Source organism: Cebus imitator, unplaced genomic scaffold (assembly GCF_001604975.1).
Source record: "Cebus imitator isolate Cc_AM_T3 unplaced genomic scaffold, Cebus_imitator-1.0 Scaffold187, whole genome shotgun sequence".
Classification (NCBI taxonomy): Eukaryota; Metazoa; Chordata; class Mammalia; order Primates; family Cebidae; genus Cebus; species Cebus imitator.
This window is the reverse complement of record NW_016107502.1, coordinates 3,011,737-3,028,263: the sequence shown is the minus strand read 5'-3', so window position 1 is coordinate 3,028,263 and position 16,527 is coordinate 3,011,737. Positions and strand designations below refer to the sequence as shown.

General features: G+C 41.7%; 1 protein-coding gene across 3 annotated transcripts in view; it reads right to left on the bottom strand.

The window, feature by feature from the left end:
- ANO2 (anoctamin 2) overlaps positions 1-16,527 on the bottom strand; it is a 384,342-nt gene that overhangs the window by 81,413 nt on the left and 286,402 nt on the right. For all 3 annotated transcript variants that reach the window (XM_037744853.1, XM_037744854.1, XM_037744855.1), the window contains one exon: positions 4,582-4,656. In XM_037744853.1, the coding sequence (XP_037600781.1) occupies positions 4,582-4,656 (75 nt within the window). The remainder of the gene's footprint in view (positions 1-4,581; positions 4,657-16,527) is intronic.

Below are 16,527 nucleotides of genomic sequence, written 5' to 3'. Positions count from 1 at the left end.
CTGCTGATGATGATGATGGATGACGACCACGACAATGATACAGCATTTTTTCTCAGGCAGCAGACAAGCTCCGAGTTTCAGTCCTCTCCTTGCCTGACTGATCAGCAGCATCTGATACAATGATCGCCCTGCCCCTTTGAAACGCTTTCTTGACTTCTGAGACTCCCTGTTCTCTCCTGTCCCTTTTCAGTTCTCCTTCTGGCTCCTCGTCATGCTCCCAAACTTTAGCACTCCAGTGTCTTGGGACTTGGTCCTGGTACATTTTCTCTATCTACTCTCATTCCCTTGGTGATCTCGTTCAATCTTGTAGCTTTCAATGCCTTCTACAGTGATTGGGTCTCCAGCCTGGATGTCTTCTCTGAACCCCAGATTCATGTCCATCGTGAGGGCAACCGAGTAAGGAATAACTGCAGATTTGGGGCTGTTCCGAACAAAAGCCTTAGAATCATCCTTGACTTCCCTTCAGTTTCCTACCACATGATCAAATTCTTTCAGTCCACTTTCAAAATAGAACTCGCATCTAAGCTCTCTCCACTCGCCCTGCCCAGGCCACCACACTTCCTGCACCATCACAACAGATTCCTACTTGGTCTCCCTCTTCCCACCCTTGCCTTTCTACCAGCATTTTCTCACTCCAGCATCCAGAATGATCCTTTTGAAATGCATGACAGGTCATGTCACTCCTTGTAGAACTTTCTACTAGGAGTTCTCATCTCACATAGAATTAGCCCACGTCCTAACTGTGGCCTCCAGGGCCCTACCTGGAGCCACCCCTCCAGGGTGCTGGCTCCAGCCACACTGTGGCTCTTTCTTGCTGTCCCTCCGGATCCCAGGCATTGCTCCCCTTGGGCTTTTCCTCTTGCTGTTTCCTCTGCTCAGAATGTTCTTCCTAGAATATCCATGTGGCTGGCTCCTGCTCCTCCTCCAGATCTTTGATAAAAATGTCATCTTAATGAGAACTTACCTGACCAACCTATTTAATATATGCATTTTGTGCTTTTTGAATTTTATTGTGAACATGCAGAAAAATCCATTTTACACACACACACACACACACACACACACACACACACACACACACACAGAGTTTAATGAATAAAATAAACACCAGTATAAGCCCAGACCAGCACTGCCAGCAGCTCTGATTGCCCTTCTCCCCAGCACACACACGTGATCTCCCATCTCTCCTTTGATCCAATCACTGTGCAGAATTTTGTGATAATCATCCTCTTGCTCATTTGATAGTTTTAACACACTGAGGTATGCATCCTTAAACAACAGAGTTGAGTATTGTCTCTGAACTCTCAATGAGTAGAATCAAACTGTATATATTCTTTCATCTTGTTTATTTTTCATCCTTGATGTTGTATATATACAACATTAGTTTGCTCCTTCTCATGACTATGTAGTATTTAATTGCCTCAATTTATATATCCATTCTGGTGGTGACAGGCTTTGTGAGCTATAGTTGTTGCAAATACATTATCCCATTCTGGTAATTCGTCTTGTTACAGAGTTTATTAGGTCTTTTACGAACTTAAATTCTTAATTTTAATCTAGTCAAATTTACCAGCATTTTATTATTTGGATTGTTTCCAGGTTGAGTTATTATAAGCAGGGCTTCCATAGACATTCTTCTATACGTATTTTGCCGCTCACATACACGAGTTTTTCTAAGGCAGATATCCAGGAGTAGAATTTCTGGGCCCCAGGATATATGTATTTTCAGTTTCACTAGATAATGCCAACTGCATCCAAGGTGTTTTGCTTTTTCAACTTATACTCCTACAAGTAGCGTATAAGATTTTTTTTTAATCTATATCTTTTCCAGTGCTTGTTATTGAAGACTTTTGGGCATATATGGTATCTCACTCTGGTTTAAATTAGAATTTCCAGGATTACTAATGGGATTGGATACTCTTTTATAGGCTTACTGGCCATTTGGATTTCCTCTTTCATGAAGTACATATTCATTTTTTTCCTATTTTATACTGAATTAGCTTTTTCCATGTTTTATATTCTTTATATACATTGAGAATAATTCTTTGTGAGTGATAGTTGTTGCAAATATATTATCCCATTCTGAAAATGTGTCTTCCCACAGAGTTTATGAGGTCTTTTATGAACTTAAATTCTTAATTTTAATATAGTCAAATTTACCAGCATTATATTACAATTGTGCTTTTTGCATCTTGCTCAAGAAATTCTTCCCTGCCCCAAGGTCATGAACATATATTTTCTTATATATTTATAAACTCTATTGTTTTGCCTTTCACAGTTCATCTTTAAGACCCAGTTTTATTTTCTTCTGTATGGGCACCCAACTGTCCCAGAAGCACTGACTGAGAAGTTCATTCTTTTACCCACTTACTTACATGCAGTGCCTGTTGCATTAATCCGGTTCTTTATTTTCTATTTTGTTCCATTGGGCTAATTAACTCTTCCCACAAGAATATGACATTGTCTTACTTATTGTAGTTTTATAATTACAGTAACACATCCATCCTTCAAGAGTTTGTTGACTATTCTTAGCCTTTGTGCTTCCATATAAATCTTAAAATCAGTTTATTGAGTGGACAGTATAAAGACCTTAGAAAATTATTATTCTATTTATTGCCCACTAAACTTACATATTATTGCTGCGTAAACTTTAGTTCTATCTTTTTTAATCTCATGAGAATTGGCATTATTATTTTCCACAGTCAAGGTCTTCAATCTTATATTGAAGACCGTGGTTCAGTATAAGATCCCTGGTCTTCCATATAAGATCCCTGGTCTTCCATATAAGATCCCTGGTCTTCCATATAAGATCCCTGGCCACTTCTAAGCACAGAATTTTGTTTCCCCTTTTCTCCCTTCTCTGCTTAGATCCATAATAATATTTTTCTGTAGTCTCATAAGTGCTCTGAAGATGGCCCTTTGGAGTTCTGATTTAATTTGGTGAGGATGCCCTGTTAAAATTCCCATTGTGAGCCATCCGTTATCCCTGATTTCTATCCTCCTTGCTCCCATTAAACCACCAAAACCAAAGTCTGAGTTTGTCTAGATGAGAAAACGTTCTCGAGGTAAAAGGAGCTCTAATGCTCAGGTATTTGTTTCCTTGGTTCCCATTTTTCCTTAGATTTTAGCCCAGTATTACTTCCTATCCTCTCAGCCCTTTGAGGCCTTGAGAAGATTGAAAAATGCATTTATCCAATATTTTTTGTGAATTTTAGCAAAATGGGATGTTAAAAATACCCTAACCTACCACAACCGGGGATAGAAGTCTATTTTACCTACTTTTTTTATTTACTTATTTATTGTCTGTAAATTTTTTAAGAGAGGGACTATTTTGTTTTGTTTTCTGCTGTATACCAAGTGTCTAAGAATGGTGTCAAGCTCATCATTTGACTCATTAAATATTTCTTGAATGAATGAATAAACTCTTTGACAATTATATGCATATTATGGGAGGCTTTGAAGTGCTAAATTAAACTTTATATCATTACAGCTTAACACACTGCAACTAACCACATATTCTTGAATAAATTCCACATGACTTGCACTTGTTAAGCAATGAGAAGAAAACAAATTTAGACTTCTAAGCTTTTGCAAGTCACCTATCAACTCTGAACTTCACCTGCAAAATGAGAAGTTGAATTGGTGGGATCTAAGTTTCCTTCACCTTTTAAATTTCTGAGATAAAAACACAGCTCCTGTATTTAATGGTCATGATGGCAAAAATAATGGCAGTGGTAATCTCAGGCCAGAGTCAGAGTTACAACAATTTCCAGGCCAATTTTTGGAATAAGTAATCCCTCTTCCACCCTGCAAGTAATGTGCAGGCCTGCTAAGAAATGCTCTGAGCTGTGAGTACACACACTTCTTTGTAAAGCAGAGCCTCCAATCTTGAATACTGTAAGGCATATTTCCACAAAGAGATGTGAGGTATTAGTAACCCTCACTTAGTCCTCTGACTTTTGCCTTCTTCTAGGTCCTCTAGCTTCATATGCTGCTGTCTTGCCCATGCTGGCAACCAAGAATGAACTGCTACCACTTTATCGATCTAACGCAAATGCGAATCACAGGGTTTTCCCTTAGCTTTCCCGGATACAGCTGACACCATCTTAGTCTTGCAAAAGGGCACTATGAAACTCTAAGGTAGAGCACAAGGAAATAAACCCAGCCACTACGGGGAAGCTAAAGAATCATTTGACTCATGATTTGACTTACTGAGCCCAAGCTGACTATCTCCTGTGGCTTCCAGATTCTGGTTTATCCACGAACGTCAGAGAGAACCACCCCAAAGCCCAAACAGGCTGCCGCAATTGCAGCCATCCCACCTGATTCCTTCTCCAAGTTCTTGGTCTGTCTCAATGTGGAAGCACCATCTCTCTACCCACTCCCTGGAAGTTCCAGCTTCTAGCATGTGTGGTCAATGGCTTCACTATCACACAAGATCCTACCCCTCTACACAGGACTGTGGCTTCCCCTTTACCAGCCTCTCCTTATTTTCATAGCAGAATATAATATTCACAAGTAGTCACCCGACAGCATCTACATGCATGCAGTCACAGGCAAGTGGTCCCTCAAAGAAATTACCATGAATAAGATGGAGGCAAAGTTCATCAGGTAACCGGGGAAACGATCCTTCCATGTCAGTTTGTCTTCATCATCCTGGGGAGACATGGGAGAGCAGAGACAATCAGAAGGCATAAATAACAGATATTAATTTGCTCACAATTTGCATATATTTGCATATGATTGATCATTATCATTCTATATAGATCTACTTCTCGTCACTGATGCCTTACTCTCCATATCAACAACAGCTCTCCTAATTTTGTAATTTCTAGATAAACCGGCATAGCCTGGAAAAACTACAGTGAAAAAGGAACAAGATCTGACTTCAGCCTCACACTGGGCTAAAGTTCTAGTTCAACCACTTATCAGCTATGTGATCCTGGATATGTCTCTTATTCGCATTTCTGACCTTTTCTTTCTTCGTCTGTAAATTGGGCATGATGGTGATACCTGTCCTGCCTATCACAGGGCAGTTTTGTGAGAAACATGTGACTGCAGTAAAGAAATGGACAAATGACAGATGCGCCCCAGCCCCAGGGCAGCATCTTATAAATAGGGCATTATCAACCGCTGATCTTAGAGCTCACAATTGTGTAAATCACCCACAATGTTGTTCTTCAAAGAAGCCACATGGAGTGTTATGTGCTCCCCCTTGTCACAATCCATACATTTTGAGGCACAGATTAAGCTGATCCATTCAATCAACTTAGCTGAGAATCCTGCCTTTTTCCCCTCAGACGGGGTCCAGTTCACCCAGGCCATTACCCTGGGACGATCGTATCACCAACCAGAGTCCTCCTTCAGCACGCTCTGAGGACCCTCACTCGGTAGGGGGTGGGGTGCCAAGCCAGCAGCTATGAATGGTAAACAGCTCTACTAATTAAACAGCTCTTCTGTATAAATTTAGTTCAGGCACTTGATTTTTCTGAGCTGCAGTTCTATAAAATTAGAATGGATACAGCTGTCCTGCCTGCTACACAAGGTAGCTGGGAAGACCATCTGAAGCCGTGTTTGTGAAGGTGCAGAGAATATGGCAGAGCACTCCCTGCCAGGAAGGCAAGGATCCACCAGTACTTCTGCAAGGTGTCTGAACGCGGCTCAGCGGTGAGCACTCCAGGGCCCCTGCTCTCTCTCCTTTCCCCTCCTCACCACTGATATTCAGAACACACCTGATTTGGTGCTAGCAACAGTGCCATCTAGCCTTTGAAAGCTTGTACTGTAAGCGAAGGACCTCCTTATCCTAAATGATTTCTTTCTAAAAATCACTCTTGAGCCCACGGTGCGTGGATCTTGGTGCCAGGCACGAGGGAGACAAAAGAAAATTGACACGATCACTACTTCTGCGGGGCTCACAGGCTAAGGAAACAGAGACGACACCCACACACCAAAAGGTTTAAGAATCCCTGGCCAGTTTGGGAGTGAGCCTGAGGGGATCTGAGAAGGGGAACAATTCTCAGTGCATGCCTGGAACTGAGTAAAGGGTCGAGTTGGCTTAATAAATGGTAATAGAAATTAGTAATTAGCACTTGCATTTACAGATCACGTAAACAAGCAATAGATTCAGATTTGCACACTTAGTGATAGAATCCAGTTTCTAGACTCTTATAGTCCAACAAGCTTTCCGTCACACAGTGCATGCCTGGAACTGAGTGAAAGGTCGAGTTCTACCTAGTTGTAGAACAAGGTAACCATATCTTGTGGCCATTCTAAAGAAACGGGCACATATAAACCTACTTCTAATGGGATTGGAACAAGACTCATTCACATTCTTTTTATTTATTTATTTATTTATTTATTTATTTATTTATTTATTTGAGACAGTCTTGCTCTGTCACCAGGCTGGAGTGCAGTGGTGCAATCTCAGCTCACCGCAACCTCCACCTCCTGGGTTCAAGCAATTCTTCCGCCTCAGCCTCCCATGTAGCTGGGACTACAGGTACATGCTACCACACCCAGCTAATTTTTGTATTTTTAGTAGAGACGGGGTTTCACCATGTTGACCAGGATGGCCTCGATCTCTTGACCTCGTGATCCGCCTGCCTCGGTCTCCCAAAGTGCTGGGATTACAGGCGTGAGCCACCACACCTGTCCTCATATTCTTCTAAATTGGGCCAAACATCAAGAGGGGGTAGAATTTCTTTCATTTTCCTTCAGTATTAATTCTTAGTTTAACTCACACACTAGCGTTTTCCTTAAGGGTATTTTTGAAGATTTTTTGTTACGATGTTGACACGGAAAGCTGAAGATAGGCAAGCGGATGATAACACTCAACAGGGATTCTGAAGAGAAATGTGAGGGGCCATGGAGGGACTTTTCCTGAGGCCCCCTAATCATAGTAAAGGTTTTGAGGAATGAGTCTTGATTCAGTTCTACTCAACAAACACAGTCTGAACAGTGTCCATGGGTCGGGCTCTGTGCTAGATACTGAGGACACGCTGAGGAGAAGGTTCAGCTCTGCCCAGGAGGAGCTCAGAGAACACCAAGGAAACAAGGAAAAGCATTTCTAAGCTGAACCTGATTAGGAAGGTGGCATCACTATTTTGCATAAAAATGAGATATAACTAAAAAGCAACCGAATTAAATGTCCTCTCAAACCAACTAAAAGAAAACAATGCTCATTTTGATATAATGTTCTAGCGTCTGTTGAAAAATCACCCCTTCGCACGTTTACATTGATGATCTCTTTTTTCTGGAAGTCATAGCTTCCGATGCAATGCTGTACTCCTGCATTCAGACGCTTTCCCAACATAAGAAGCCAAGAGAAACACAAACATTGCACCACTGTTTTCCAAGCTCCCAGAGTCACTAGTAAAAATGACAGTTTGAGTAAAGTAGTTTTTACTTATAACAATCTGGCTCTAATAATGGAAGCCAATTAAAATTCTCCACTCACTGATACATTAACAATATGAAGATTTGTAGCAAAATATCCTTAACTTAAATACACTCTGCATAAAAATCCCATAACCAGCATGTAAGACAGTACAAAGAGAAGCAGACTGGGAACAGAACATCCGAGTTCTGAACTCTTGGCCCTGGTACTTCTTAGGTGAGTAGCCTTGGGAAATTCCCAGATCCTCCGCTTCCTTTTCTGTAAAATAATTTATATTCCCTATCTGTAAAGTATATAAAATAGTTATATCTATCACACCAAATTACCCCACATTTAAAATCAGCCAACCTATGAAGCAGGTCATGAGAGTGCAGGCACACAGAGGGATGAGAACTCTTAGCATCTCCCTCTTCTTTTAAAACGGAAATAACAAGGCTTGTCCCATCTAAGTGGCCCAGGTATTGTGTGGATCACTTGAGAGCATGCATATGAGAGAGCTTTGTAAACTGGAAGGCTCATAACAGTAGGGCCTAATCAGCTTCATGTTTATATCAAAAGCAGGTGTCTATAAAGCACTTAGCTAATGCAGTCATTGTTAAGCCAGGAGCCTAACTGTCCTCTGTGCTAGCTTCTTTGTCTCAGCTCTTTGTGTCTGTGTCCCTTGATGATGGTTCCCATTTTTGAGCCTCCAGACAGCAAGTAGCATAGTAATAAAACCACATAAGTGCCCTTTTGGCAAGCTAAACATTTGGAAAGGAAACCACCAATCACCGAAAAGGCAACAGGTGAGAGGGCTGTTTAAACAAATCCCTTGGAGAATAATTTTGTAAAGTGGCAATCATCCTTGAGTTGTTTTCTTTTTTGTTTTTTTTTTCTTGTTCTTGTTTTAGAGACAGAGTCTCACTCTGCCACCCAGGCTGACGCACAGTCACACAGTCATAGCTCACTGCAACCTCAAACTCCTGGGCTCAAGTGATCCTCCCACCCCAGCCTCCAGATTAGCTGAAATCACAGGCACAGGACACCACATCTGGCTTCCTTTTTAACTAAGGTATGATTTACACATAGTAAAATTCATTACTTGTGCAACCCTCATCAGTATGCAGTTCTGTAAGTTTTGATACATGCATAGTCATATAAAACCACAACCACAATGAAGACATAGAATAATACCATCACTTCCCATCATTTTCCCATGTCACTCTGTAGTCTGTCAACTCCCACAGTCCCCAGAACGTGGAAGATCTGTTTTATGCCCCTCTGGTTTTATCTTTTCCAAAATGTCACATAAGTGGATTCACAGAGTATGTTGAGTCTGGCTTCTTTGATTTCGTGCATTTGAGATTCATGCCGTCTATGTCACTGCGTGTCTCAGTAGTTTGTTCCTTTCTATTGTCGAACAATATTCAACTGTAGGGACGTACCAGAGTTCATTTATCCTTTCACGATTTGATGGATGTTTGAATTGTTTCTAGTTTTTGGCAATTATGGATAAAGCCGTCGTAAAAGTATGTGTGCACCGGTTTTGGTGTGAACATAGGTCTTCATTTCCCTTAGGTAATTACCAAAGACTGGAATTACCAGCTCACAGGGTACGTATATGTTTGACTTTAAAAGAGACTGCCAGACAACTTCCCATAGTGGCTGTACCATTTTGCATTTCCATTAATAAGATGGGGTATTTCCTTCCTCTGTTTTCTTTCTTTCTTAAAATAAATTTTTATTTTAGAGTAGTTTTCGATTTACAGAAAGACTTCAAAGACAATACAGAGAGTTCCCATATACGCTACACCCAGTCTCCCCTATTAATTAAGTCCATTTTTTCACAACCAATGAACCAATATTGTACATTATTATTAAAGTTTATACTTCCTTCATAATTTCTTATAAATATAAAATCTAATATTATTTAAGTTTAATAATATACAATTTTATTAGTTTTTACCTAATATCCATCTGCTCTTCCAGGGTCCCCTCCAAGAGAGCACATTACATTTAGTCACCATGTCCCCTTACACTCCTCTAGACTGTGATACCTTCTCAGACTTTTCTTGTTGTTGATAACTGTGTCAGTTTTGAGGTGTACTGGTCAAGTATTTTGTAGATTGTCCCTCAATACAGGCTCGTCTGAAATTTTTCCCATGATTAGACTAAAGCTATGTGTTCGGGGGAGGAAGGCCACAGAGGGAAGGGGCCATTTTCACCACATCATATCAAGGGTACAGGCTAGACTATGACTGATCACTGATGACGCCAACCTTGATCTCCTGGTGGAGATGATATCTGTCAGATTTCTTTATTGTAAAGTTCCTTTTTTTCTCCTTTCCATACTTTACTCTTCAGAAGAAAGTCATAAAATGCGCACATTGAAGGTGTGGGAATTATACTTCACCTCTCTGAAGGGGCAGTATCTACAGATCCCCCTAGGATTTTAATCGAGATTTTTATATTTTGAGTTTTCTTAAAGCAGGACTGTAAAGAAGAGATACTCAGTCATACCAATGTTAAACCAGTGCAGGTTACTCCTGACCCCAAGAGAAGAATGAAGATGACAAATGTTAAGTGATGAGGCCTGGAGTGGAACTGGGTTTGGGCTACAAAAGAAGCAGGCTGTGGTCTTCGTTCTTTGGGGAAGCCCACAAAGGCCAGGAGGCCAAGCTTTGTCATCCTCAACGGCAGCTTCCTTATCATCATCATCCTCAGCCCTCCGGATAATAACAAGAGGGTCAGGAATCGGTCAGACTGGCTTCCATTCAAATGTTCACATCTTGACCCTATGTTCTGGCAAGTATTTTGGGGACAGTGTCAAAGAGGAGAGAAATACAATGGACTTGGAAATATAGGACATGGGCTTCACTCCCTGTCTCCACTTCTTTATTAGCTGAGCAGCTTAGGGCACATTGTTCAAATAATCTGTGTCCTCAAATCATCATTTCTAATGGGATAACAGATAACTTCCCTTACCGAGCCCTCCATGAGTATACCGCATATGTGACAGTACTTGGAAAATTGTAAGCTGTATAATTGTGAGTTGTGGTACTCTTGTTTCTATACAGGGAGTATACACTGAACATTAAATACGTACCAAGCATCATGCTAGCACCAGGCACTAGGCATACATAGAAGAACAGCTTACATTCTTGGCCCTAACTAGTAACAGAAACCGAGAAAGATAAACACAAATTACGACATGATGTGATATACAAAGTGTCATGGAAACATAAGAGGAAGGAGTGACTTCCAGCCTAGAGGAATAAGGAGAGACTTCAATGGCTAGGAGACATTTCAATTGTGATTAAAGAATGATTCGAGTTTCCCAGGATAAAAAGGGGGATGAGGGTATTCCAGAGAAAGCACCATGTGCAGAAGCATGGAGATACCATAACATGCAGTCCGATTGAATGGCTCAGTGTAGAGAGAAGGTAGGATGTATACACAGCAGCAGGGTTTTAGGTAGATAAGGTTAACTCAAATTCCTGCCTACCTGTTAATCCAGTGCATCTTTCGTTATGATATGAAGGATCTAAACTCAGAACAGAATGACATTTCTAGCTAGCAGACAGCAAGTCATCTGATAGAAGGCTGGCAGGGGTCATAGAGGACAAATAATCCAGTCCCTTACTGCTCAGATCAATCCTGAGGTAGAGGAGGAGAGGTGACACGCCATGGCTAGCCAGTGACTTAGTTCCAGGCAACAGCAGCAGGGCCTCCGACATTTCTGCTCAGCTGTTGAGAAGGCTGTTTGCTAACTGATTCCTTCATAAGGAATGGCTGCTTCTAGATTTTTAATTCTAAATAATATTCAGGTGCCTTTAAAACTTGAATTATGTTTTAATGCTGGAGTGGATTTATTCTGATGCTGGCAAATATTGAAAGCAATGGCCTATTTGCATTCAGTTCCGTGTACTGTCTGAGGAGCGGAGCTGAGGTGCTATCCATCACTTCTAAGCCTTCACTCTTCTGTCTATGAGAGCCTTGCCTTTGAGGGGGCACACCATTCAGCCATAAGGACTTGTACTTTGTGACTGTCATCCGCATTGCCATCTTCTCCAATCCTACCATCATCACAAGCAACTCAGATCCAGAAACTCACTTGCTCCTAATGTCAATCCTACTTCACTTTGGCCAGCAGCTCCTCACCACAGTCCAAGTAATGTTGATATTTGCAAGTCTTCACTTCCCATTCTTCCACCACTCTTTCTTATTTCCAGTCTGGCCCAACACTCCAGCCATACTCAACATCACACACATGCTTCCGTGCCTGAGTTCATCCAGTGAAGCCACACAACGGAGCCTCACATTGAACCAGAGCAGCATCCCCCTCCTCTACAAGAAAATAAGGGATTTTGAGTGTCACTGAAAAAATTACACAACTGCATGGATTCGCATCACTATGAAGTCACAACTGGCAGCGTCAGCTGTGTCCCCGTTGCCACCTGGCCATATTTTTCCTCACTCTCCTATACTCCCAACAGTGTGTCCAAGTTGTCCCTCTCTCTGTACAAGCCCACTACTCTTCTAACCCTTTTCTCCTGCTCATTACATAACCTACACTTCTTTACTGGAAAAAAAAAATCAAGATTGTCATGTGAGAATCTCAACTTCTCCTTTTGCCGTCTAAAATCTGATCTTCATTTTCCACATCCGACCTTTCTGTCTCATTTGAAGAGATGACTTTCCCTCTCGTTGACCACCAGTCTTTCTGCCTTTCCTTTAAACATCAGCCTCTCCTGAAGGACTTTCTTCTCCTTTATCTTAAAACTGTGTACCCCAGAACTTAAAAGTATAAGAATAAAAGAAGAAGAAAAGGAAAATAAATATATAAAGTGAAACAAAATTTATTAAGCACACACACACACACGCACACACAAAACCACTGTGTTTTCAGGCTTTTGCAGGTACCTTGAAAATCATCTGCAAGACTTGTTAAAACAGATTTCTGGGCTCCAGTCCCAAAGATTCTGATTCAGTGGCTCTCAAATGGGACCTGAGAATTTGCATTTTTAACAAGTTTTCAAGTACAGTGAGTGCTGCTGCTGCTGCTGCTGGTGGTGGTCAGAGAACTAACTGTATTAACTCTTTTAAACCATTTCTTTCTGCTGGGTGTGGCCACCCAGCCTGCAGCCACACCAAACAATAAGAGCCACCACTTTTAAACTGCTTGCAATGTGACTGACTATTGGCTATGTGCCTTAGACATACCCCATTTAATTACTGCAATAATCCTTGAGGTGTGAGTATTATTCCCATTCTATAGCTGTGGGACCTGAAGTTTCCAGAAGGTTATGGAACTCATTCAGAAGTAAATAAGCAGCAGCTCTGGAATCTAACATATGTGAATCCAGGCCTGTGTACACCACAGTCTCTCATGGGGTACGATGCTCTGTCATCTAAAAAATACATGAACCATGAAGTAGCCACAATGTTGGAAGGAATCAGAAGGGAGTCGCGTGACCAAAACTCAGGGAGGAACATTTCAAGAAGGCGGCACAGCTCTTCTTGACAGAGACATCAAGTAAGTTAAGAGCAGAGCAGCAAGGCATCCATTAGAACTTACCGTTAAGATCATCTGCAACTTTTGTGAGGAAGTTTCGAGAGAATAGTGGGAGCAAAACCAAGACTGCAGGTGATGAGGAAATGGATGGAAGGTGAGGGGAGAGTAGCTCTAGTGTGCTTTCCTAAGAAGTTGAAGGGAACACAGAGTTGCAGCTGAGTTTAATACCAGCCCTCCCCCATACTCTTCACCTAGCTAAAAGTGACCACCCACCTGTTGAGGACCCTCCAATTCTTATCACCAGCCCAGATCTCGCTGTTAAGCTCCAAACTCATTTGTCCAACTGCCTAGTGAGCATCTTCAGTGGAATGTCCTCAGCTCAAATGTCCCAAAAATAATGGATCATCTTGTTCCTTAAACCTTTTATATCCTCACTCCACCACGTGAACTGAACCATGACCCTCTGAGCAAGCGACACCTGAAACAGAGGCATTCCCTTGAGTGATTTCCTCCCACACACTCACCTTTGACCAGCCCCAAGTGCAATGGGGTCCACTTCTTAAACCTTCTCCTGATCTTCCCCTCCTGTCCATTAGTACTTCTGATGGCTTAGTTCAGGCCCTGCACAGCTGACTCATTCCCCATCCACTGTACCTGTTGATTTTCTTGTCTTTCCTTTTCATGGACTGTCAGCTCCAGGAGAGCAGAGGCCATATAGCTGGTGTCTAAGCATAGTGTCAGGTACATAGTGTAATCTCTTTATTTGTTCAACCAGTGTGTTTCCTATCAGGTCCTATCAGGACCTCAACTCTAAAAGCCATCTTGGTAACATTTAACCAGCCTCGCTTATATGTAAAGAGGCATGCAGGGCATGGTTTAGGCACTATTAGAATTCACTGAAGCCAGTGGCAGGTAGAAATAAAATGGACAGTTCTTCATTCCTGTCTTCAGGGACACTCTGTCTGCCTGCATTTTCCAGGACAGGGGATCCAGCCATTGCATCAGGCAAAGGTCTTCTATGGATTGGGAGATGACTGAAGCCAAATGCCTCTGGTGAGAGACAACACCACGAAGAACTGTGGATGGAGAGGGTTGGCAGGGCCAGGATGGGGTTTCCGAGGGCAGTCACTTGGGAGAGACTGTTTCCAAGAATGACTTTGTTAAACCTGGGTTGCTTAAATTGCATTACAGATAGGTGCTGGTCCCAGACAAAAGGACTCATGGCAGAGTGAGATTTAGAGATTGACTTGGTTGGGGGTGGGCGTGGTGGTGGAAGACTAAAGCCTAGGTTCAACTGTATCTGAGAAAGAGTCAAATAGCAGTGGTTTCTTCCAAAGTCCTCATCAAGAACACAAGCTCCTAAAGTTGATCAAGCACCACTTGGGAGATTCCTGTGCTGGGTGCCTCCATGACACACTGCGATTTGATATGGCTGGCTTGAGGAGACATGAACATGTGGGGGGCTTAGAGGAGGAAGGGTTGAGAAACAGTGAAACTCCAGAAAGAGAGGAACAATGTAGAAAAGTGCAATATATTTTTCCATTTTAGTTTTGGTTTCTTATGCTTTTTTGAGACAGGGTCTTCCTCTGTCACCCAGGTTGGGATACAGTGTACTTTTCCATTTGAGGGCCCTTGGTACATTGTCAGAGATGAGAATCAAGGAAAACCTATGGGTTCCTGGGCTCAGGGAGGAGGTGCGAGTGGCCACCTGGTCTCACAAGGCTGAAGGTCTCTGGTTAATGATTTTTATGTATTTTTATGACCAGCCCACTGTGTGCATCAGTTGCTCTGGGTGTGGGGGATTCCTCAGTGCAATTTCAAGTGGAGATTGATAATCCTGCCAGCCAATGTCATAAACTCAGCCACTCACAAATGGCACATGTTTGAGGGCAGAGATGGGACTCTGGCTGCTTTCACGAAATAAATACAAGCCATAAACTCAGAGGAGTTATGCTGTTATCTCCTGTCTTGTGACTTCATGCCACTTTAGCCATCCACATATATGTTGGGTGAAACAAAGGAGAAAGAGATAGTGAGGCTCAGGGCCAGCAAACTGAAAAGGGATCATCAAGTTACATTTGAGAAAATAATATTCTCTGCTCATTTGTTTTTCTCTCTCTCTCCTCATCCCCCTCTTCTTCTCCCTTGCTGGAACTGGGCATCTCACCATGTCCTGGGAATACTGTAGTGTGGTCTAGTCTGGCAGCTGCCGGGGTTCAATTCCCAGCTTGCACACTTAGTGACTGTGTGACTTCAGGCATCCTACTAACTTCTCTACACCTCCATTTTCCATAACAAAGAGATTGAAAACAGTGCCAACAGTACGGGATTGCTGCTGTGGGGATGAAATGAGGTAATCCAAGGAATAGGCATAGAACTGTGTCTGGTTCATGGTTAGAACCCAATACTTGTTACCTAATGTCGTCATCATCATCTACATCATCATTATCATCGTCAATAATCATATCATCACCATCACCAACATCATCATCAATATCACCATATCATCAACATCATCATTATCATCAATATCATATCATCATCATCGATATCATCATCAATATCATCATATCATCAAAATCAACATCATCATCATCACCATCACCAACATCATCATCATCAATATCATCACATCATCAATATCATCACATCATCATCATCACCATCATCATATCATCAACATCACCATCATCAACATCATCATCATCAATATCATCATGTCATCAATATCATCACATCATCAGAATCAACATCATCATCGTCACCCTCAACATCATCAACATCACCATCATCATCATATCACCAACATCACCATCACCAACATCGTCATCATATCATCATCACCATCATCAACATTATCATCATGTCATCAAAATCAACATCATCATCACCATCATCAACATCATCATCATGAGATTGCTGCTGTGGAGATGAAATGAGGTAATCCACGGAATATGCATAGAACTGTGTCAAGCACATGGTTAGAACCCAATACTTGTTACCTAATGTCGTCATCATCATCTACATCATCATTATCATTGTCATCATCATCATAATCATATCATCAAAATCAACATCATCATCAACAACGTCATCATCATCACCATCGTCATCATATCATCAACATCACCATCACCATCATCATCGATATCATTATGTCATCAAAATCAACATCATCATCATCAACGTAAGCAGCATCACCGTCATCACCATATCATCAACATCACCATCACCGACATCATCATCATCATCAATATCATCATATCATCAAAATCAATATCACCACCATCATCATATCATCAACATTACCATCACCAACATCATCATCATCAATATCATCATATCATCAAAATCAATATCACCACCATCATCATATCATCAACATTACCATCACCAACATCATCATCATCAATATCATCATATCATCAAAATCAGCATCATCATCATCATTATCATCATCATCATTGCTTTATCCACCAGGAACCCCGTGACCCTAACTGACAAGGAAACCCAGTTCATTATGGGCAATGTTTTCTACAGCACAAACCCAGGGGCTGCTCTTCTTGGCCTAAAGTCACACAACTGCCTTGTGTGACGTCATTCTACCACCTGGTCCCACATTCCCCTCAGGCTCAAG